The 21,312-nt window shown below is 54.2% G+C and overlaps 9 protein-coding genes across 9 annotated transcripts; 2 read left to right on the top strand and 7 right to left on the bottom strand.

Annotated features, from left to right (window-relative positions):
- Positions 1 to 625: 625 nt before the first annotated feature.
- PG985_006440 (aldo-keto reductase family 1 member E1) lies at positions 626 to 1,827 on the bottom strand (the record flags this gene model as incomplete). Its single annotated transcript, XM_066826209.1, has 5 exons — positions 626 to 647; positions 730 to 1,097; positions 1,184 to 1,379; positions 1,478 to 1,725; positions 1,789 to 1,827. 5 exons carry the CDS (start codon positions 1,825 to 1,827, stop codon positions 626 to 628), a joined length of 873 nt encoding a protein of 290 aa, XP_066685816.1.
- Positions 1,828 to 2,354: 527 nt separating this feature from the next.
- PG985_006439 (uncharacterized protein) lies at positions 2,355 to 3,532 on the bottom strand (the record flags this gene model as incomplete). Its single annotated transcript, XM_066826208.1, has 4 exons — positions 2,355 to 2,652; positions 2,711 to 3,084; positions 3,165 to 3,284; positions 3,350 to 3,532. 4 exons carry the CDS (start codon positions 3,530 to 3,532, stop codon positions 2,355 to 2,357), a joined length of 975 nt encoding a protein of 324 aa, XP_066685815.1.
- A 1,809-nt stretch (positions 3,533 to 5,341) lies between these two features.
- PG985_006438 (uncharacterized protein) lies at positions 5,342 to 6,489 on the top strand (the record flags this gene model as incomplete). The annotated part of the gene is made up of 4 exons (XM_066826207.1): positions 5,342 to 5,403; positions 5,513 to 5,639; positions 5,713 to 5,797; positions 5,846 to 6,489. 4 exons carry the CDS (start codon positions 5,342 to 5,344, stop codon positions 6,487 to 6,489), a joined length of 918 nt encoding a protein of 305 aa, XP_066685814.1.
- An 84-nt stretch (positions 6,490 to 6,573) lies between these two features.
- On the bottom strand, positions 6,574 to 7,899 carry PG985_006437 (UPF0261 domain protein; the record flags this gene model as incomplete). Its single annotated transcript, XM_066826206.1, has 1 exon — positions 6,574 to 7,899. The coding sequence occupies one exon, from the start codon at positions 7,897 to 7,899 to the stop codon at positions 6,574 to 6,576; it is 1,326 nt and encodes a 441-aa protein (XP_066685813.1).
- A 422-nt stretch (positions 7,900 to 8,321) lies between these two features.
- On the top strand, positions 8,322 to 9,238 carry PG985_006436 (uncharacterized protein; the record flags this gene model as incomplete). Its single annotated transcript, XM_066826205.1, has 2 exons — positions 8,322 to 8,555; positions 8,627 to 9,238. 2 exons carry the CDS (start codon positions 8,322 to 8,324, stop codon positions 9,236 to 9,238), a joined length of 846 nt encoding a protein of 281 aa, XP_066685812.1.
- Positions 9,239 to 9,427: 189 nt separating this feature from the next.
- PG985_006435 (phosphatase SPAC5H10.03) lies at positions 9,428 to 10,183 on the bottom strand (the record flags this gene model as incomplete). Its single annotated transcript, XM_066826204.1, has 1 exon — positions 9,428 to 10,183. One exon carries the CDS (start codon positions 10,181 to 10,183, stop codon positions 9,428 to 9,430), a length of 756 nt encoding a protein of 251 aa, XP_066685811.1.
- A 2,352-nt stretch (positions 10,184 to 12,535) lies between these two features.
- Positions 12,536 to 14,366, bottom strand: PG985_006434 (uncharacterized protein; the record flags this gene model as incomplete). The annotated part of the gene is made up of 2 exons (XM_066826203.1): positions 12,536 to 13,793; positions 13,864 to 14,366. The coding sequence occupies 2 exons, from the start codon at positions 14,364 to 14,366 to the stop codon at positions 12,536 to 12,538; spliced, it is 1,761 nt and encodes a 586-aa protein (XP_066685810.1).
- A 1,292-nt stretch (positions 14,367 to 15,658) lies between these two features.
- PG985_006433 (uncharacterized protein) lies at positions 15,659 to 17,971 on the bottom strand (the record flags this gene model as incomplete). Its single annotated transcript, XM_066826202.1, has 3 exons — positions 15,659 to 16,594; positions 16,652 to 17,368; positions 17,441 to 17,971. The coding sequence occupies 3 exons, from the start codon at positions 17,969 to 17,971 to the stop codon at positions 15,659 to 15,661; spliced, it is 2,184 nt and encodes a 727-aa protein (XP_066685809.1).
- A 697-nt stretch (positions 17,972 to 18,668) lies between these two features.
- PG985_006432 (Nuclear polyadenylated rna-binding protein nab2) lies at positions 18,669 to 20,168 on the bottom strand (the record flags this gene model as incomplete). The annotated part of the gene is made up of 1 exon (XM_066826201.1): positions 18,669 to 20,168. One exon carries the CDS (start codon positions 20,166 to 20,168, stop codon positions 18,669 to 18,671), a length of 1,500 nt encoding a protein of 499 aa, XP_066685808.1.
- Positions 20,169 to 21,312: the final 1,144 nt, after the last annotated feature.

Below are 21,312 nucleotides of genomic sequence, written 5' to 3'. Positions count from 1 at the left end.
TCTGGAGTTGGTTGATTGGCTTGAAGGGGAGATGGAGATCTTCAGATTTGCCGGCTGTAGGATCGTGAGGCGTAGATGCTTCTCTAGGCAGAGGGCAAGCAGTTTGGGGAGGCGTGGGAGATGCCTACTGGTCGGTTGGGCGGTAGTTACGCGTAGGTAGCTCGTGAAGGGGGGGTGGGGGAGGAGGGAGCAGTCACCATCTTAAGGCAAATACAGACACAAGCACAAGGTGAATAGGACGTCAAGTTCACATGGGGACTGGAAGTAAAGGTTATAGGTACACCTAGATGCCCTTTCCCATAACCCAAGTTCCTCAGCCGGTGTACCTCTGACGGGGTTGGTGCAGTGGTAGTAGGTGTATGGGCCAGACAACCCTGGCGCCGGGGTTTCGTAGGGCCTCCGATTAGGAATCGACTGGAGCCGCGGGATCATGCCGATGATCTTCAGGTCACTCCCTTCGAATCCGACTCGGAGCCTGAGCTTTTGCTATTTTTTCTTCTCTTTTTTGAATCCCCTTTCCTATCCTACCACCCCCTCCAGCCTATCTGCTACATCCTTACCAACTGACGATGTAGCAGCCTTTCTTTTGTTGTTTTTCTACTGTTTTGGTATCTTTGCAGCTTGATCAGGGCGCGTCGGTTGGGTCCCTACATGATTTTCAGTAAACACGTCTCTCATCCAAGTCACCTACCCGTCCATCGTAGTAGGTAAGTAATCATATTCACTCACCAGTCGGTCACCAGGTGCTCGTCCAGGCCGTCCATCCTCTTGACGTCCTCGTCGGATATCTCGAAGCCGCCCACCTTGACGTTGTCGATCAGACGCTCCTTCTGCACGCTCTTGGGCAGCGGGACGTGGCCGTGCTGCAGGGACCAGCGCACCATGAGCTGCGCCGGGGTGCAGGCGTACTTCTTGGCCAGCTCCAAGATGGTCGGGTTCTTCATGCGCATGGCCCGGGCCAGGGGGCCGTACGCCTCGACGAGGATGCCGTGCTTGGCGCACGTCTCCCGGATGGCGGTCTGGGTGTTGAAGGGGTGCACCTCGATCTGGTTCACGGCGGGCTTGATCCGCGGGTTGGAGGCCATCAGCTCCTCGATCTGGACGATGGTGTCAGCACTCGAGGTTTTTTTTTTTTTTTTCCTCTCGCTCGTCTTGGCCAATTTAGGGGGGGAACAAAGCTGACATGTTTTACTCCGTAGTTGCTCACGCCGCCGCTCCGAATCTCTCCATCGTCGATGGCGTCTTCGACGGCCTTCCAGCTGGTCAACCGGGCCTCGGGACCGCCGTACGGGCTGTGCAGGAGAAACAGGTCGATGTAGCCCAGCCCACAGGCCTTCACACTGCGCTTGATGCTTTTACGAACAGCGTCGTATGAGGTGCTATAAACGTCATCAGTCAACAGCTCCACCACATCTTGGAAGTCGTATATAAAGGGGCGCCAGGGGCAATTGGAGAAACGGTCTGGTCGGTCACGAACCTGGAGCTGGCTAGCTTAGACGTATACCAGATATCCTCACGGGTGAGCTTCGGGCCCGACGTGTTCTCAGACGACTCAAGCCACTTGCGGATGGCCTGGCCGGCCTCGGCCTCGTTGTGGTACATCTGGGCCGAGTCGAAGCCGCGATATCCCGCCGCCAGCGCCCAGGGCACGGAGGCGAGGACCTCCTTCCCGGACATCATATAGAGACCCAGCTGGATCTGGGGGATTGTGTGGCCATTGTAGAGCTATCGACTCATCAGCTTACTGGGCATTTTTGGAGTTCAGTTGGGGGGCTAGCAGATGAGTACCTTGACCTTGCTCGCGAGCGAGAAACTGGAGGAGCTCATTTTGGATATATAATTTCAGACACAGTGGCTTGCGATTGTATGTGACGGAAAGAGGGACAATACTCTTCGTCTGGCTATCTTGAAGATACTCTAACTGATACCAGACCACGTACTTGACCTTGAAGTCAAAAGGGGACCGAATTCTCAGCAAATTGCTCGACTTCACCCGAAGTGGGACGGAACGGGGTCCGCTGGGATGCGGTCATGCTGAGTCAGTTTACGGGCCGCTGTGGAGAAGGTCGAAGCCTGCTACGAGACGACGTTTTGGTGGCATTTGGCCAATTCGTTCCACTTACTAGCTCTTCAAGCACAGTTCGAGCACCATTGGCTATCACCAGATTACTTTGTATGCCACGCATTGGGTAAGATGCATCGCAATGAAAGGCGATGCATATTTTTTTTTCAAGCCTATTTGACTGGCATGCATCCTGCTCATTCTTCACAGCGCCTGTCCATTTCTGCTTCGGGAGTCGTCTACGTTCTGTCTCCGGGAACCTGACGTAAATCTATCAGCTCGCGTGTTCTTCTCAGAGCATGCAATACCACATACCTGAAATGTTCACCAGAGGTACCTCCGGCTCACTCAGTTTCTGAAACCGATTGCTTTGGTCTCCCGAGCTTCCCCCAGACTTGCTTGTTGATGTGGAGAAGATCGATGAGCGGCACAAAGTGTTGATCGCCGGGGCCATGGCCGGTAGGCTTGCATTGACGATGCCAAGTAGCGGCACGAGGGACGAGAAGAGCGCGATTCTCGACGGCTCGGTAATGTTGTAGGGATCCAGCTCGGAGAAGAAGCGGATACGGACCGACGTGAGGGCGATGATTCTGGGTGGGAAGGTCTGATCAGTCAGCCAGCCGGAACAAGGCAAACGGGAAAGCATACATAAACCCCAGGCCGAAGATGAAAGTCAGCGCCACTTTCTTGGACGTGACCAGCTTCAACCCCCAGAGCATGGGCATGGGGAGCAAGATGACAATGACGTCCATGATTGTGTCTGTCGATGCTAGCGCCTTGTACAGGACGCTGCTGTTGCCGCAGCGGCCGGGCGTGTCTGGGATCCAGCTCTTCCGGGGCGGCATGCAGGCGAAGACGTCGCTGAACAGAGCGGCGATGTAGAAGGCAACGACGAGGCACATGACGCCGTAGACGACATTGACGAACATCGTTTGGTGGAAAATCCTCGAGTAGAAGTGGAGGATGGACACTTTGATCAGACACACGAGCGTGAGCCACATTAAATCGCTGGCAAATATGAGCTGCAAATTATCCTTTTCTTGTCAGCTAGTTTTCAAAGCAAGGAGCATGAAAGAAGTTGTATTATTGGTGTACTGCTAACCTTGCGAAACAGGAGGAGTACGTTCGAGCCGCCAATTCGCATCACCTCTTCTTGGGGCAGTCCCATGCCGCATTTCAATACCAGCGTCATTTCAACACCATATCGTGCCGTCACAATGATCTAGGCAGATCCGCATTAGACCTGCGATTGTCAAAGATAGGGCAAGATGAAACGAGGTCCCATACAACGGCTATTATGATTAGTATGTCGTTGGCCTGCAGCTTGTTCTTTATAAGGCGTCGTGACCATAGTCTGAGTCCTAGAGAGACAAAATCCAGTGTCAAGAGGATGGTTTCGATGCCAACTACCGTTATGCCGGCGGGATTCCGGTATAGTGCTCCTACCACGGTACCAGAGGTAGTCGCCATATTGGTGAGGATCAAGGCTGGGAGAATGTCCTGGACGTAGGCTCCGGAGTTTGGTGCCCAAAAAGAGATTGCAGCGACTGAGACAGGGGCCGTAGGAAACCGACACGATAGAATCTGGTGAAGGAATTGGGGCTGCCAGAGTCCCTCAAGATATTTGTCTCCCGTTGTCTCTGCCAAAGTACGAGGCAGGGAGGCCGACGGTTCGTCGGCCTCTATGAATGAAATGCAACAGCACTCGAGGCTTGAAATCACACGGCATGTCAACCAATATTGACAGGCATCGGGCACGGGCAGGATCTGCAACAACATGACCGAAGGGTGTCTAACATGCATTGTGAACTACTGAGAACAAGCATGATCGACAAGGAGTAGCCGCGGACAGCATCTGACGTGCATGTGGGATCACCAGTAGCTACTCAATTAGCTAGCTGGAGCGATAGGATATGAGGTAATCAGATTGTGTTGTGTAGCCTGAGATACGACCCAGGTATGCATGTAATCTTGGCATTCGGAGCAGACGCACGGAAAGCTAGCCTGATCACCAACGAGTTGGAGATGGAGAGTCACTCGTTGGTTTCGGGGGCTTGGTGTATCTAGGGCCAAACGCGGGCATGGGGACTTCCTAGATCTAAGACGATCGATGCATCCAAGACTCGGTCCAATTCAGGACGCTGAGATCAGTAGACCAAATTTGTATAGCAAGGTTTGGGTTGCGATACCCAGAGTGACCATCGTGAATAATAGGATGAATGATACGGGCCCCCACCGGATCTTCGCCCCTTGAGCGCCGCGTAGCGACGTAACAAACAACCCGCTTGTATTGAAAGGGCGTGTTGGTTTTTCATCTTGTCTTGCAGTCGCATTTTCCCCGGTGCACTTTCCAGTACTGCTCTGGGAATAGAATATGTGACTGGCTGGCGGATAGAAGCTGGATCTACATAGTGCTGGGGGTCGTACTTCTGCTTTAGCCCTCGTAGACGATCCTGACAACATTGTTGATAGCCATACCATTTCCTTGACGTATTGTCGTCGCCAAAGGCGTAGTTCGCATGATTATGCAGTTCGGGCTCGCCGATCGCTTCGTACGCAATCTTTAGCAGCTCATTGCACAAATGTAAATGAACAGGAAATCGGGTATCGATGAATACTGTATTTTGATAGGGCGGATCTGTAATTACCTGTCCACATTCAGCGCACGAAGTCGAGATAGTTGCTATTACCCCTATCCGCTGTAACAGGCGATATATGCGTGTTAAAATGTGGCCTGAGGGTCTGCCAGGGTCCCAAGGAGCACGAGCTCTGAGAATTTGCGGCATCGAATCTGCCCAGGTCCTGATGTGTGAAAGATCGTTCGGCGAAGGTATTCAGACCTGAGATCAGTAGAGCCCGCCTTGGAGGACATCTGCAACCTCGGGCCTGTGCAAGTCATCAATCATCATGCTCCTTCCTGCTTGACCAGCGGAACAATGGCTGACGAGTCTGGATCAACAGAAGCTCTCAGGAATTGGTAGTAAATAATGAGTGACTGGTTGGTGATGGCAGGTTGGAATAGACAGGCAGGTGCGTCAATCGACGATTGAATTGATAGAATTGCTATTACCAAAAGACGGGGGGTTTTTTTTTTTTTAGTTATTCAACCATTCAATTATACATGCTGTCGGTTACCACAACCAGCCCCAATACATATCCGCCCAGAGATATCTCTGTTCCCTCATCACTCTTCCATCGTCACTCCTCTTCCTCTGACCATCCTTCTCCCATGGTTTAACTTGCGTCCTCCATAAACACCAACAAATACACCCTGACACGATGACGGAACCGAATCCCAAGAAGAGAAAGGCTGAAGGCGAAGCACCAGCTCCCGAGCCAATGTACACTTCGGACTCCGCCAGAAACAACATCCGGGACTCAGACAAGAGGCAAGTGAAACCTAGAGAAATTGTGGGATTGCTGCAATTACCTAACTGCGTCATCATACAGACTGCTGGACACCGGAGAATTCTCTGATGTTTCCGTTGAATGCAATGGCACTGTCTGGCCCCTTCACAAGAATATACTGTGCAGTAGATCGTCTTACTTTGCCAAGGCATTGAATGGGTCATTTGAGGTATGCGCAAACGTCTAGCCCAGTTCTGGCCCCCATATTCGCTTCCGATATGCCCTGAGTGATCCTGCGATAGGAAGCCAACACAGGCAAAGTCGTGCTCCACGAGATGAAACCTGAGGTTGTGGAAGAGGTGATCAGGTTCATTTACACCGGACAGAGTGAGTTCAATGCATCATGACGCTTTCCCCTCACTCACGATATTACAGTCAAGAGACATGGCGCCAGTCTCAAATCTGCTTGGTCTGTGACCTTGAAGCACTGGTGTAAGCTTTTTCTTGCAGCAGATTATCTCCGACTTGAGAGCTTGATGGAAACGGTTCTTGCTCGACAGTCTAAATTCCTCTCGAGAGTTGCATTCCTATCTCAATCTTTTCCTGAACTGGGACCCGACGGACAGTTTAAGACCGAGGGTATTCTGGGCTCGAACCAGATAGACGGGTTTTTTACTGTGGTGAAACTTGCCTACAGCCATGATCTGGACACCATCGAGCCATACAAGAAGAGCCTCTGCACTTTCATACGTCGGATGCATCAAGTCGTCGTACTTCACGCGCGACTCAAAGATCATCTGCGAAAGGTGCCTTTGTTTTGTGCCGACCTGTTCAGCGAATACGTACTGGATCGACCTCAGGACCGCCCGATGATACCGCCTCTACATCCTATGAACTGTGCCGACTGCGGCTGTGATTCAGAAGCAGGAGAATCGGCCGAGGTCTGGGTCACCAAGCCGCCGGCTCAACCTAATGCACCTACTGGAGTTCATCCACGCGATGGAAATGGAAACGAGATGGTGTCAGTCATGGGACGGTGCAGGGATTGTGCAGATGAGCGAGAGGACAGGCAGATCTAGGATCCTTCTAGATATAAGATAGAGCAGCTTACTTTGAGCGTGTTGCTTTTTTCGAGGTTCTCAAGCTTAGTCCTCAGTCTGTCATCAGTGGTCTTTCTTGCAATCTAATGCAGCAAGAGCATCGACGACCCCATTAGCAAATTCAGATCCGTTGATATCCCAATCTTGCGTCTCTATTTCGATGCCAGTGCCCTTGAGCTTCCCCATGAGCGCCTCGAACAGTGCCTGGTCCGCATGACGATCTTCGAAGGGCCCGCCCTCCCCCGATATCATGCTGATGGCCTTTTTCGGTAACATAACCTTGACCATATCTTTTCTCTCGTACTCCGCCAGTTTCTCTCCGATGAACTCGCCGATCCGTCTGTTTTCGTCCTGATTTGTCCTGAGTAAAGTCACAGCTGGGTTGTGTTGGTACAGCTTGCGCTCGCCCTTCCGGTCAGCCTCTATCAGCTCCGGCTTGAGGGAGCTCATGGGGCCGAAGTTGATCATGTCGCACGCGCCGACGCTCACAATGTAGGGAATCTGCGCGTGAGCGCCCGCGGATAGCCGGTCGGGCCCGGCTGACAGGATACCTCCCCCAATCTCATCGGCTATCTCGGTCGTGGTCAGGTCGATCACGGCGTCGAACTCGCCTTGGCGGATCAGCGATTCCATGGCCCGGCCGCCGGATCCCGTGGCATGGAACACTACTACCTCGGCGCTGTGCGGCGGCTGCGAGAGTATGTGGCGGATGCGGTCCACCCCTGGCGTTGTGACACCGAACATGGTGATGGCGACCCTTTCCGGCCTCTTGGTGCTACCCACTGAAGCAGTCTCCGACTTTGACGTGACGGACGATCGCCTTGTTGACTGGCGGTACGTATGCGCCATGCCTGCTATCGCCGCCGCCGCATTTCCGAGGACCCTCTCCGAGAGGAAGTTCAGGCCGGCAATGTCCACAACACTGTACATGAGCGTGATGTCGACGCCCCCGACCAGGTGTCCCACGTCGCCGCTCGCCATGGTGCTGACAAGCAGTTTCGGCAAGCCAATTGGTACTGCATCGCGCATGGCGGCCGCGATGATGGTCGAGCCCGTGCTACCCCCTATTCCCAGAATTCCGTAAATGGGCGCCCCCAGACTCATCATGAGCTCGGCGATACTATGCGTGGCACTTTTGCTCATTTGGCTTGAGTAGTCGCCTCTGGGTAGATCGGTTGCTGGCGTTTTTAATTCGCATGGTAGCAGTTCCACTCGGTCCCTGGATGTGAGAGGCTCCGCGTCGTCTGTGCTAAGCGGGTTACGCCCAATGTCCAGTATCGTGACATGGACCTCGGGGCTGCGGAGTAGCTGGTCAACCACGTAAGCTGCTTCCTCGAGCTTGGTATCCAGGGTTGCTAGAAGCACAATGCGCGTGTCAGAAAAGGCCATTCTGATAGCGGCTCGAGGCTAACACGTTCCGAGTCTAGGTAACCAGTCTTGAGAGTTTATAGATGCGATTGCGTATCAAGATTGAGGTGGTAGCCATGAAGTTGTATTCTACGCCGTTGCATACCTACTGAGGGGTTCGAGGATGGACGGTGTTATGCTGTGTACCTATGTAAGACAGAGCTCAAGGTAAGGGGGAGAGCGCGGAGAGCTGAACCCCACGTTACGTCATTGGATCTACCTCCGCGCGTTTCTTCTTTCCTCGCTGCATGCCACTCTCTCGGCAGATGATCTCTCCGCATGCAAGCAAAGAATCCCAAGACGCATCGTAGCAAGGAACCTGCGCAGATCACGATTCTTCACCGACTTATCTTGTCTTACCCCTATTGTCAATAACCCGGTTACAGTAAGTACCTACTGGAGCAATGCCCCGCCCCACCTCCCGAGAAGATGTGCTCTCCCACCTCCGAGCCGTGACAGCGCGGGGCGAAGCTATCGTTGGCGCCGGCGCCGGCACAGGATTGAGCGCCAAGTGCATTGAGAACGGCGGGGGGCACCTCATCATAATCTACAACTCTGGCCGTTTTCGCATGGCCGGCCGAGGCAGCTTAGCCGGACTCATGCCCTATGGCGACGCCAATAAGATCGTCGTGGAGATGGTTAGTTCCCAATGCCCGCTTCTACAACACTATGCTGCCTCAATTACACGTCAAAACTGATGATTGGCCAGGCGGCGGAGGTGCTGCCGATCGTCAAGTCCACGCCCGTCTTGGCGGGCGTCTGCGGCACCGACCCCTTCCGCGAGATGCCCTACTTCCTGGCCCAGCTCCAGGCCATGGGCTTCAGCGGCGTGCAGAACTTCCCCACCGTCGGCCTCGTCGACGCCGGCTCCGTCTTCCGCCAGAACCTCGAGGAGACGGGCATGGGGTACGACCTCGAGGTCGACATGATCCGGGAGGCCCACGCGCTCGGTCTCTTCACCTCGCCCTACGTCTTCAGCCCCGAGGACGCCGAGAAGATGACGGCGGCCGGCGCCGACGTCGTCGTCGCGCACATGGGCCTCACGACGTCGGGCAGCATCGGCGCTCATACGGGCATCTCCCTCGACGAGTCCGTGAAGCGGGTCCAGGCCATCCGCGACGCCGCCGTCGCCGTGCGGCAGGACGTTATCGTTCTCTGCCACGGCGGGCCCATCGCTGCGCCCGAGGACGCAGCCTACGTGTTGGGGAGGACCAAGGGCGTCCAGGGCTTCTTCGGGGCAAGCTCCATGGAGAGGCTCCCCACGGAGAAGGCAATCAAGGGCGTGACGGAAGAGTTCCGGAAGGTGAAGCTGGGGAGTTAGACGATGTAAAATCCACCATGCAAAGAAGACGCAAATGTTATCGACAACTGTTCACCTGGCCATTTTTCCCCTTGACAAAATACAATGCATATGTGGTCATCAACCTATGGAATTTTATCATGAGTAGCTGGAAGTCGGTATCCAATATATACCAAAACGTTTCTACAAAATGGTGAACTCTTCCTTTCTTTAACTTGGACGAGACTCGGCAAGTAAGAGGTCATCGGCTTCTTGTGGCGACCTCATGTTGAGAGGACCGTACCGCCGGTAGAAGCTCTCGTTGGTTTCCACCAGTCCCGCCGTCTTGGGGTCGTCCCCGTAAAGATCCACAAACTTATACGACCGGTACTCGCAGTTGTGGAAGTGGGCCTTTCGCGCGTCGGGCCGGTCGATCAGGTACTGGATCATGGTCCCGTGCGACACCACCACCAGATGGACATCGTCGCCTCCGTCATGGCCCGCGCTCGCCGCCGCCTTTGCCGCCAGCTCGCGCAGGATGACCCGCGCCCGCTCGGCCCGCACCCGGATCGCCGCCTCGGACGCCGTGTAGAGGCCCGTCTTGGAATTCCAGTCCGGCTCGACGCGCGACAGGTCCAGGTGCTCGGCGTTCTGGGCCAGCTCCTCGACGGGCAGGCCGATGTCGCACGGGTGCCTGCTGCACTCCTGCAGTTCGCCGAGCGCCAGGATGGTGCGCCGCTGCTGCTTCTCGTCCTCCGAGACAGGGGCCGGCAAAGGGTCGACGAAGGCCCAGTGCGCCGTCTGGACCGTCCGCCGCAGCGGCGAGGCCACCAGGTTTGTCACGCGGTCCATGTAGGGGAAGGTCTTGCCCAGCGCCTTGCACTGCGCGCCGCCCTTCTCGGTCAGGCTCGGGTCGCGGATCTGGCAGTTGAAGGAGACGTTGTGCTCGGCCTCGCCGTGGCGGACCAGATGGATCGTGGGCGACATTACCCTGGAGATATGGTTTCACTTGTTGCGTGGTCGCTTTGTCGAAGGGCTGGTTGCGTCTGGAACTTGAGCCTTTGATGGGGCCAGGGGCGTGGGTTGAAGAGGATTCGGTGTAACGAGGAGAAAGATAGAGCAAGCTGTGGTAGTCGTCGTGGAGCTACGTCGCGATTTGTGAATGGCGGTCCAAGGAATTACCTGGTGATTCGGATGCTGCTTTATCTTATCCAAGTTCGAGTCAATGGCTTTCGGTATCGAGGATTCCGCGGTTCATGTCTTTGTCTAAGCAACCTTTGCTGCCCGAGAGGCTCTTTGTGCCCGGCCCTGTCCTGCCTTTGATATCAGGGTCGCGTCAATGTCAAAGAGCAAGGCAGGAGGCTGCCATGGTGTTCGAAAACTAGTATCCCTGTTGTTAAAGCATGAAGTCAGTTCTCTGAGAAGGCTCCCTAAGGCTTGTTTTGAAGGACTCACTGAGTCCACCTCTCGACTTACAAAGCAGCAGCGATGAACAAATGTGAATAAGTGTACTTACTCAGAGGCCAAGTACTCTGTTTCGCACTTGATGTATGTTCTGTAGTATGCGACAGTGTTTTGTGCGATATCCCTAACGCCCAGCAGCAGATGTCAGTTCAAAGAAGTGAAGTTGAAAGCTGTAGCTGCTTTTAATTGTTCCAATCCCCAGGTGCTGGGCGATCAGTACTACCACGATTTTCGCTGAAATTTTTAGATCTTCTGGCCATCTTCAAGGTAGATGTACTCTCTCACCCTGGATCAACGGATAATGCACCTGGTGAGAGGCTGTGTTAGTCCATTGGTTATTCTTTTCAGGGCCTGAGGTGATGGGAGTGATGGCATGTAGGCAGCGCACACACGACGAACTTGAAACCCAAGCCTGTATCGATCCATGAATATGTTATTGTAGAAAGCCCTCAAGGAGCTGCACATACTGGTCCTGACTATCAACTGCAGTCAGAGGTTTGCTGTTTTCCATAGACCTGGCCGCATCCTGCGTGAGAAAGGACTTGCTTAACTCTACTATCCCGACCGGCTATCGTGGCTACTTGATTTTTTTTTTTTTTTTTTTTTCCAAATCGAAAATTGTTTCGGGCATGATTAGCTAGCTGGATTGAGAGGCACCGATTAAGAGGTCATCTTGCCCATTTCTTGCTTGCCACCGCCTGTCAAATGTTATTGGTGTACGAGCATGAAGCAGCCCAAACCGCCGAACAAACCCTTGGTGTTCTATATGTATCAATAGATTCATCTGACAAGGAAACTCAACTTGACTGCTGATGTTGTAACATAAGAAAGAAGAAAAAATAAAAGTATACCTATTGCAAAGATGGGTGCATGGCCGGAGAAAAACGCAAAAAGAAAGGCATGCTCAGTATGAGGCTTGAACTCATGGCCTTCGCATTACTTAAGTATTCTGGTGCGAGAATATTAGTACGACGCTCTAACCAACTGAGCTAACCGAGCAATGGATCCAATCGTTGAGACGATCGGTCGGTGTTGGTTGTTGAAAGAATTGTGCTTACGCAGGTATAGATAGCAAATGTGAGTGCGGGGAAAGGAAACTCTCTGTGTGTTGGGTGGGGTGGGGTATGAAGAAGCCGGTCGCAAAAGATTTAGCACCTGGTAAGGTAACGAACGACTATGAGAAAGGACAGCGTGAAATCATGTGAAGCATGAAAAAGATGTAGGTGCATGCAAGCTATGACAAAGGATTACCTAGGTACTCCATCTATCGCTCACTCACTATACTTACATTCGCATAGTCTTGTCTTCTTGCTCTGCTTGTATGAGGTAGGTAAGCATCAGCCGAGCCGACAAAAACGGCAAAAAAAGGAAGCTTGCTTCTGTGATCAGAAGCGCGTGGTAAATCTCAAGTGATGAGAGTGGGATTCGAACCCACGCGGATTGCTCCACCAGGATGAAGATATTAAGGTGACCTTAACCTGACGCCATAACCAACTCGGCCATCTCACCGGTTGCTTGTTGAAGATCAGTCGCCCTAAGACCTCTTATCATGGGCGACGACCAGTGCGGGGGCCGCTGGGAATAAGCATACTGCGCTGCGGATGCATAGTTGGGTGGGTTTCTAGTCCGGTACCTATGCAGGCAGAGCTCGACTAGAGATTCATGTTGCTCATTTCACATCCCAACAAAGTTTGGTGAGCAACACATCCAAAGAGATTCACTTCTTTATGAGTCCGAATGCATCATTAGGTTGGACCAGTTCCCAAAGCAAGTACATATATCTACATGTAAGAGAAAGCGAAGCAAGAAATCCGCTAACAAGCCCTTGAACTCCAAGCGCTCGTTATCAATCTGCCATGGCATGAAGCTCGACTGCTAAACCATAGGCACAGCAGCTATCACAGTCCTTTCCGTTCTCACCCCTGGTTTCGAGCTCAGCGTCGAGAGCGTGATATTGTTGTCCTGGTCGTAGGCCAGCAAGTGGATATCCCCCGTCCCGTCCGTCACTGCCCGAGGGGGGCCGGACAGACCTTTGTCCAAGATGGTGTCGAACCCGCCATCCGCTGCCGGGCTCCACTTGGGGTCCGCGCGGTTGTCCAACTTCTTGTGAAGCAGCTCGCCCTTGATGCCCCACGCGAACACGTCGATGGTGTCGGCGCCCGTGCTGATGGCCTCTGGCTGCCCCTGGATCTGGATCCCGGCCCCGCTGACTCGCTCCCAGCCCGCCCACTTCCCTTCCTGGAAGCCGAGGTGCCACAGGCCTCCGTCGCCGCCGCGCACGAACACGTCTAGCACGCCCGCGGCCCGCGACACGGCCACGGGCGGCGTCGTCACGAACCCCTTGAGGTCCTCCCAGGACGCCCACGTGCCGACGGCATTGTCGGCGTCCCGCCACGTGTGCACGAGGTGGTTGTTCACGCGCGAGACGGCGAACACGTCGAGCCGGCGGTCGTCGCCGGCCCAGGCCACCGCCGCGGGCGCCGCCCAGGGCTGCAGGTCCGACGGGCCGGCCAGGGCGCTGCCGGAGGGGCTCCAGTCGTTCTCGGGCGTCCACTGCCAGAAGCAGACGCCCAGGCCCGGCTGCGCCCGGCACAAGTACAAGGTCCCCATGAGGCTGTGCTCCGGGCTGTAGCGCACCTGTGTCGGGCTGCTCTCCCAGTTGCCCGTCGAGAAGTAGTCCCACTGGTCGGTACCGTTAGGCTTCCAGGCGTCGTTGGCGCCGCCGCCCTGGTCGTGATACTTGCGGTACACCTTGGAGTTGAAGGTCCCCGACATGTGTACTTCCGTGCGGTTCTCCTGGGGCTTGTAGTTCCGCCAGCTCACGGCGATCGAGGGCGTCTTGTCTCGGTCGATGCCGCCGCCGACCAGCTCCATCTCCAGGCCGCCGCCGGGAAGAAAGTCCGCCTCGGAACTCGCGTTGCTGTTGCGGTATTTTCTGTAAACCGAGTTTGACTTGCTATTGGATACCGCGAACACCTCTAGGTGCGGATATCCTTGGGAAATGGCGGTTGGGGCAAACCCTGGCGCGACCGAGGTGGCAGAGCCAGGACCGCCTGTCATCATAGCCTCTTGAGAATCGGAAGATGGATCAACGGGGGCCGATGAGGCGGTGGCGCCGGCACCATTCGAACTACTGTCAAGGCCACAAGCAGATTCATCAGCAATCTGGCGGGTACCGTTTCAAGCCTCCAGCGAGAACTTACCCAGAGTTGCGACTCCTCAAGCCTCCCACCACTCCACCCACGATAGCTCCTATGCTAACAACGACTGCGACGGCCACTATTATGACGATTTTCCTTCTCGGCCGTCTTGGCGGTGGTGAATAGACCGAAACGTCTTTTGAAGGACTCCGGTATCCTCCATACTCTGACCTCCCCACGGACCCTATGGCTGAAGGGGTCACGACTTCAGGCGCAGCTTCGGGCACACCCTCATGCACGGCTTCGGATGTCGTCAATAAGTGGTTTCCATGAAGGGATGAGTATTTTGTAGTATAGTCCTGTGCATACTGCTGTTCCTGGGCAGTCTGTTGAAGGCGCTGCTGTACCAGACCGCCAAACAGCACCTTTTGCTGCTCGTTGGCGTCGTGCACGGGGTAAATCCAGCCATGGTCCGGTAATGCGACCTCCGGTGCATATTCGCCATTCCTCTGCTGGACGACCTCCAGACCCGGCTGTGGATCGCGATGGTATTCGGCGCCGACCATATTTGAGATTATACGACGTGGACAGGTGGCGCGTATAGATCACTTCACTAAGTACGGGCAAAAGAATCGTTTATACGACACTGGTTGATTGTAGTAAGTCCACGTCAGAGAAGTAGAAGAAGAACCGCCGAAGCAGCATGTTGAAGAGCTGGGGCGTGCACATCAAGGCAAGTTGGGGACCACGTTGGCCCGGCTCAGCCGCGTCTCAACGTCCGTCGCCATAGCTGCCTTACTACTCGTCTTGGCCGTGTAACGAGGGACGTCGTTACATGTTGCATGGGTATATGATGACGGCTTACAGCCCGGGTGTAATCCAGCGGCAAATGACCAAGGCGTAGACCCCTTCCAGCTCATCTCACATCAGAGAGTTCTGCTGCTGCTTCGTTCGTATACTGCTTGGCATGGACCGCAAGCCCGCAGTGTTTAATAATCATCCCATACCAGGAGAAAGAACCTCTGGGATTTGCATGGATCAACTGGGGGCCGGACAGGGTCATGAAACCGTGGGGGCCATACTCTTTGGAAACGTGGCTCGCAATGTCCAATCAAGCTTCAGATGACAGAGATCTATATAGCAGCAGGATCGGCACCCCGGAGAGTTTTCCGTCAGATTCACGCCACATGGGGCATAGGGCTGTCCAACAGTCAGCCTTACGCGGAACTCTTCGGCCAATATGACCCCCCCGGTCGACCGTGCATGCGAATGAATTCCTCAAGCTTCCAATCTTGAATGTAGAAAGTCTTAAACCACTGCTTCCAAGATAATGTGACTGCACGCTTATCATTGACGCCAAGAGAGCTATGACTTGGGCCTCTAGAATACCAATTTTCTCTACCTCATCCAATGAGCAGTTGAAAGCAAACCATCCCGAAGGACACACCCGTCCCGTACTTTACACATGGTCATGTCCAGACCATGTACAAGATCGGGCACTTATGTTTTCATGTACGACCAGCCCCAAACCGTGTATGCCGTGACAAGGGGGGAAAAACAAGGCTTAGGGAATAGGGGCCAAGGAAGCGGTGCTACTTCAACCTGATACAACGTGGTGATATGAAATTGACTCGAACACAAAATCTTGAGCATGCCGTAACGTATGATCAGACCAGTAAGCCAAGCTGTATAGACTCCAACCCGCACTTCTATTTTAGCGGCCATTTACAAAAGAACACCGCCTTGTAATCGTACAGTCCTAGAACCTGCGCGCTTCCTAGCATTTCCTAGATGATAAATCTTGTTCAAATGAGGCCCCTCGCTCAGCTTTGGGCTGCCCCTGGCAGAAACAGCACATCTATCTGATTTTCTTCCCCATCAAATCGCTGGTCTTGATCCCGTCCTTCATACTCAGAGGGTCCAGCCGGCCAGGCTTGATGTTGCCCTCCTCGTCAATGAACAGCCCGGACTCGGGCGTCCACGACTTGAACCACATGCTGACCCGGGGCACGGGCACCATGTTCCGCCCGTCGCTTTCCGTCGCCCACTCGAGCCCCGTCGCGCCGACGTGGTCCGGGATCGACGGCGTGATCGTCATCTTGTCGAGGGTCTCGTAGTACCAGTTCCAGACCCCCGCCCCTTTCTCCTTTTTGCGGAAATGGGGGGCCCCCTGGCCGCGCGCGATGCGCATCGCCGCGTCGTAGCCCGCGCGCATCGAGGGGATGACGCCGACGGTCGTGTACGACGGCCCGGCCACCATGAGCTGGCCCTGGAAGGCGGACGCGAGCTCGTAGTGCGCCTTGCGCAGGCGGTCGCGGTGGCCCACCGTGTGCTGCGGCAGGCAGTCGCGGCAGAGTCTAGCCGTAGCGACGAGGCCCTTCTCGTCAGGACTGATGCCCAGATGACGATGGACCACGTTCTTGGCCATTTCCACAGCCAGTTTCTCGTCGGGAAGGAAGGACCATTTATCCCACTGGTGACCACCCATCATCACGGTTAGCTTAGTACCAGCCTGCTCCTTTCGCGTCTGGATATCAGAATCAAAGAGGACGCCAAGAGCGCGTTCCGGGTTCTGCTCCTCGGACACTCCCTGAGGGATCAGATAGCCAAACCCGGGGTTGGCAGCCAAGAGGTCTTCGTTGGGATACCACATGTTGACCACCATGATGGTGACGGCAGGAACTTCGCTCAACGAGGGAAGAGAGTTGGCTGGCTGGGCGATTTTCGCAAGTTGGCCGGCATACAGAGTACTGAGGACTTGGTCAAACTGTTCAGTGTGGCCTTCAGCGGAGACCTGAGACACTGAGTTAGAGAGCGTTCTGATATGAACAACACAATAGTTGGTACTTACGAGGACTTTGCCATCCTGATGAGCAAGGGAAGTCACCGGAGTATTGCGCTTGATCTCCACGTTTGCCCACTCCTTCAAGTCATTTTCCAGCCCACGTGCCAGCGTAAGCAAACCGTCCTCAAAGGCGATCAATTTGTGCTTGATGCCCCTCTCGGCCATGTCGATGACATGGTAGGCATTGGGTCCGTCCAATATATCGTAGGGGAGAAAGATGTCCTTGACGGCCATCCACATGTCTTTTTTGCTGGACAATGCTTGGTCGCTGTACCAGAAGCGGTCGAAGATGGTGTGCTTGGCGCTCAGTTTGTAAGTATCGCCGCCGTAGATGCCATGTAACATGCCCGAAACGACGTTCTTGATCAAGCGGTCCTCGCCCATGATGCGGAGAAGGTAGTCCGCGACAGACTCGTCCTTTTCGAACAAGTTTGCATCGAGAGGCGGCAGCGTCTCGTTTCGCATCATGGCCGTTCTTATCTCCAGCTTGCGCTGGTCGCGCTTGTTGGTCATCCGGATGGAATGGTTCCACCAGTGTAGACCTGCGTCGACCGATCCTTCCCATATCGGCTCGGTCAGAAAGGATCGTACGCTTTCGATGATGTTGTTCAAGCTCATATCCTCGGCCGGTAGCTTCACAAGATGGTCGGGGTAGTAGATGTAACGAGAATTGGCGGCGCCTTTGGGGTAGACGATCTTATCGCCGAGCTCCAAGTTGGCGAGCTGCAGGCATAGACAGGGTCAGCAAGTATTACCAAGCGTCCACGGCATGAGAGAGAGAGAGAGAAAACTTACAACATCGTACAGAATGAGGTCGTCGTACTTGTTCCCGCTGGCGCCGGACCGTAACATGCGCGGGCCCTGCTGAAGAAGGATCTCGTCGCCGTCGGCCGTCTGGGCAACCTCGCCCTTGATCCAGCCACCTAGATGGTCGCTTCCCTCATACAGGGTGATGTGCACGTTTTTGGCATGTCTGGCCAGGTAATGGGCGGCGGTCAAGCCGGTGATGCCGCCTCCGAGGACAGCGATTCTGCGGGGTGGGTCTGCAGAGGGCGGCGGGCTTTCGACGTCGGCGGTGGCTTTCGGTTGAGGCGAGGCAGCGGTCGCATAGGCACGGCTGGATCGTGTAAAGAGGGCCTTGGGGACATATGGCAACCTTGGGCGCCCGGTTGCAAAGCCGCGGGCGCTGGGTGTCTGCGCTCGCAGCAAAGTCAATGGGGGTAGAGCCCGTGTGGGCCGGCCTTTCAGAACCGCATCGCGGCAGCCATTGCCATACGCAGACCGCAGGAGGGCTATGAAGAGCTCTTCTGGGCGTTTGGGGGTCATAACTGCGATGCCAATGGCGGTTGTGTCATGAGGAAAGTCGTGATGCGAAGCCTGGCTGTCCAATTGCAATTTGTAGCTGGCCCTGTCGCTGGGATTGGGATGCAGCCTGACCTGGGAGGAAGCGCGGCCTCGGCTAAACTCTCCACCATCGCATCATAGCATCATAGAACCAGCGCCAGCAAAAACAGCAAACACATGGAAAATTATCCATCGTCGTATGACAACCACCCCATTCACACACGAACAATTCTTTTGAAGGTTTCCCTCTTCTATTCGTCGACTAGATTGCCGTCTTGGTCGAGTTATACGATAGATATATACATGATGTTTTCACTATAACAGGCATGGTTCACGATCAGGCAAAGAAGACTGTCTTGGTTGGTGTCAAATCACAAAATGCGCTGTGGGTATATTTGTATGGTTTGGCTCATAGCGAGAAAGTCATGGGACTTTTCCGTAATCCATGAAACTCCTCAATGTCATCTAAGATTCATCCTGCCAAAGAACGCCGCTGTCATGTCCCCTGCAGAACATTCTCGGCGCAAGGCCGATGTGTTGTCACCCAGGGGGGTCATAATATACAAACACTAATTCTGTTTTGCCCTGTACTCGTCTCCCCCTTTCTCGCCAACCACCGCATAGCCCTTTCCATGGCGTCGTGGTCTCCCTGTATTAATCGTCTTCCGGATCAATGCATCTATGCAATTGATTCGTCCATGGCGGCATTTTCCTCGGCTCCCGGTACCACCAACTCCTCCGCGCCCTCCTCGACAAATTTCCTATCGCTGACATGCGATCCGTCGGCAGTCCAGACCTTGTCCTGGAACTTTCCTCGCTGCCCATCCTCGTGCTTGTAGTGGCAGTACCGGTTTGTGCAAGGATTGAACCTGCACATGGTCGTGACGTGGGTGAATTTGCATCCCTCCACCTTGCAGTCGCCTCCGTTCCGGCAAGCGGGCATATCCGGGTGCTTGAAGGGGCACTTGGGGTTGGTGCAGTTGGGGTAGAACTTGCACTCCTGGTCGTTTTGGTGTGCGCGCTTCGTAGCCGGCGACGGGTGCCTTCCTACGCACTTGAAGTTCTTGCAGGCTGCACCATAACTGCAGGCGTCAGAAACATCTATCGTGGTTCCCGGAGGCGCGGCAGGCGACTGGTGAGCGAACTTGCAGTCTCGGTTCGTGCATGAGAGGTTGAACTTGCAGAGGGTCGCCTCGGGGCTGGCGTTCTGTCGGGCTTGGCTCATGTCAACATCCCCTCCTTCAGCGCCGGCACCGTTGGCAGACTCGTTCTGTTGCGAAGAGGGGCCGTTTCCATGGTGGCCACCACGGCGGAAGTTGTTAGCACCACGCTGTGTTCGTTCAAACAGGGATTTGCCTCCTCGTCCGCGTGTGTTCATGTTCTGTTGCTGACTCTGTGCCAGCTGCTGCGACAGCGCAACCATCATCTGGTTTTGTTGTTGCAGGAGGGAGAAAATGTCGCCTTGCTGAGCGCCATTCTGCATCATCCAGTTGACATCGCCCATACCGTTCATAGGGGGCACGCCGTTCATGCCATTCATTTGAGATGCCATGCCGTGGGCAATGTTGTTTGCCCGGTTGTTCATAGCCCGGTTGTTGCGTCCTCCATTTCCACGAGGCCCGGTAGGGGGTGCTCTTCCGTGGGCACTGATACGTTCGGTACCGGAAGCTCCGCGGACGCGATGGAGCGCGTTCTCATGAGGCCGGTTCATATGACTGTTAAGCTGACCCAGCATGTTGCGCTTTCCTCCGCGAGCACCACCTCTCATATCGCCGTTGCGCATCGATTTAGGACCCGTAGGGGCGTTGAATTCAGGCGCGTCGGTAGTAGTGTTGCCCATGTCCATATCTTGGTCCATCGGGGCGGACGCGTCTTGTGTTGTCTGGCCAAAGGCGGACGCATTGCCGTTCAGCTGAGCATTGAGGACGTCAATCTGTTCAAATAACCATCGTGCAAAATCCTTGGCGGCAGGGTCGTCGGGACCTAAGCTAAGCAAGTCGCCAGCGAGCTCGCTAGCAATGTCGTCTTGGGTCCTTCCGTTGACCAGCATGAGAATGATGTATTCGGAAAGGGAAGCATCGTCACCACCACTTGCCCATCCCACCTCGACAAGCTTTGGCTGGATGGCGGCAGTCAGAGCCTCGGAAAGAGGAGTGTTCATAGCTACTTCGACCGACATGATGACGAAGTGCCGACGAAGGGAAGAATTGGAGGAGAGGATTCGTGTGGATGGGAATGTTGGCGACAAGAAACAGGTCGGATTGTGAAGACTCTGTTACTGGATGGATGGAGTCGCGTGAGAAATATGATAAATCAGTGGCGAAGCCACCTGAAAAGTAGGCGGGAGTTGACTAAGTAGGGGTTTTTTTTTTTTTTTTTCGCAAAGGGCGTGTCTCGAAATGCAATGGCGAACACAGTACGTATGTTCTTATGTAGAATGGCCTTCCTCAATGAAGATGGGAGTCAAGAAAGAAAAAGCCAGGGTTGAGGTGTCTTTCCGCGGTTGGATAAAGGAATGACGATAGGTGGTTGTTCGTATGTGGTGGAGAGCTTTGATGCTGCTTTGCATCTCCTTGTAGGCTAACAAGCCATCTGTTGCTGACCTTCAAGCCTCCTCCGACAATCACCTACCTTGAACAGACAATCCTTTGATGTCCGCGATAAGATTTATCCGATCGCCCCATTAGCCCCAGTCATTGTGCATGCGCCACACCGACAACTATCCTGACTAAGCATGTGTGTGGCATTGCTGGAAACCACTAGATTGTTCAAATATTGGGTTGAACGTACATGATTGAGGTCGTCCACCTGTTCCATTACAAACATTAGATTAATATTCCATTGTGAATAACAATTTGTCAAGATTACAGTGTGAGATGTCTTGCATAACAGGAGAACAAGCACCGTCGTGTCTCACTGCTGCACTCCATACCATGTAGACTGGCACAAGGACATTGATGACAATAGCAATAATCATTGCAGCCACTGACCAGGTTGACTCTATTCACCAAACCAGGAGAAGTGACCAGAGGTGTACCTACGACTACGGTTGAAGGTGATGCCACCGGGCTGAATGCGGGTACTGCTGTCCATACATGCATATGTACCGTATGTACAGACCTTTCTTGGGAACTGTCTTTTCGTCGGGACTGTAGCTGATTTGACTCGCATGCATACGTATCTGTCTTGCATCAGGATTTCATATAAACTGACTTGACAGAAACTTGACAGCTGCACAACAGACAGTCTCCGACGCCTTGTATATCACAATCATTACTGAAATTGTAATCCGGATACTTTTGGTATGAAACATTCGAGTCCGC

This window comes from Apiospora marii, assembly GCF_038362585.1.
Source record: "Apiospora marii strain CBS 49790 chromosome Unknown utg000004l_segment0_segment0, whole genome shotgun sequence".
In the NCBI taxonomy this organism is placed as follows: Eukaryota; Fungi; Ascomycota; class Sordariomycetes; order Amphisphaeriales; family Apiosporaceae; genus Apiospora; species Apiospora marii.
The sequence above is the reverse complement of the archived record's forward strand: the minus strand, read 5'-3'. Positions and strand labels throughout refer to the sequence as shown.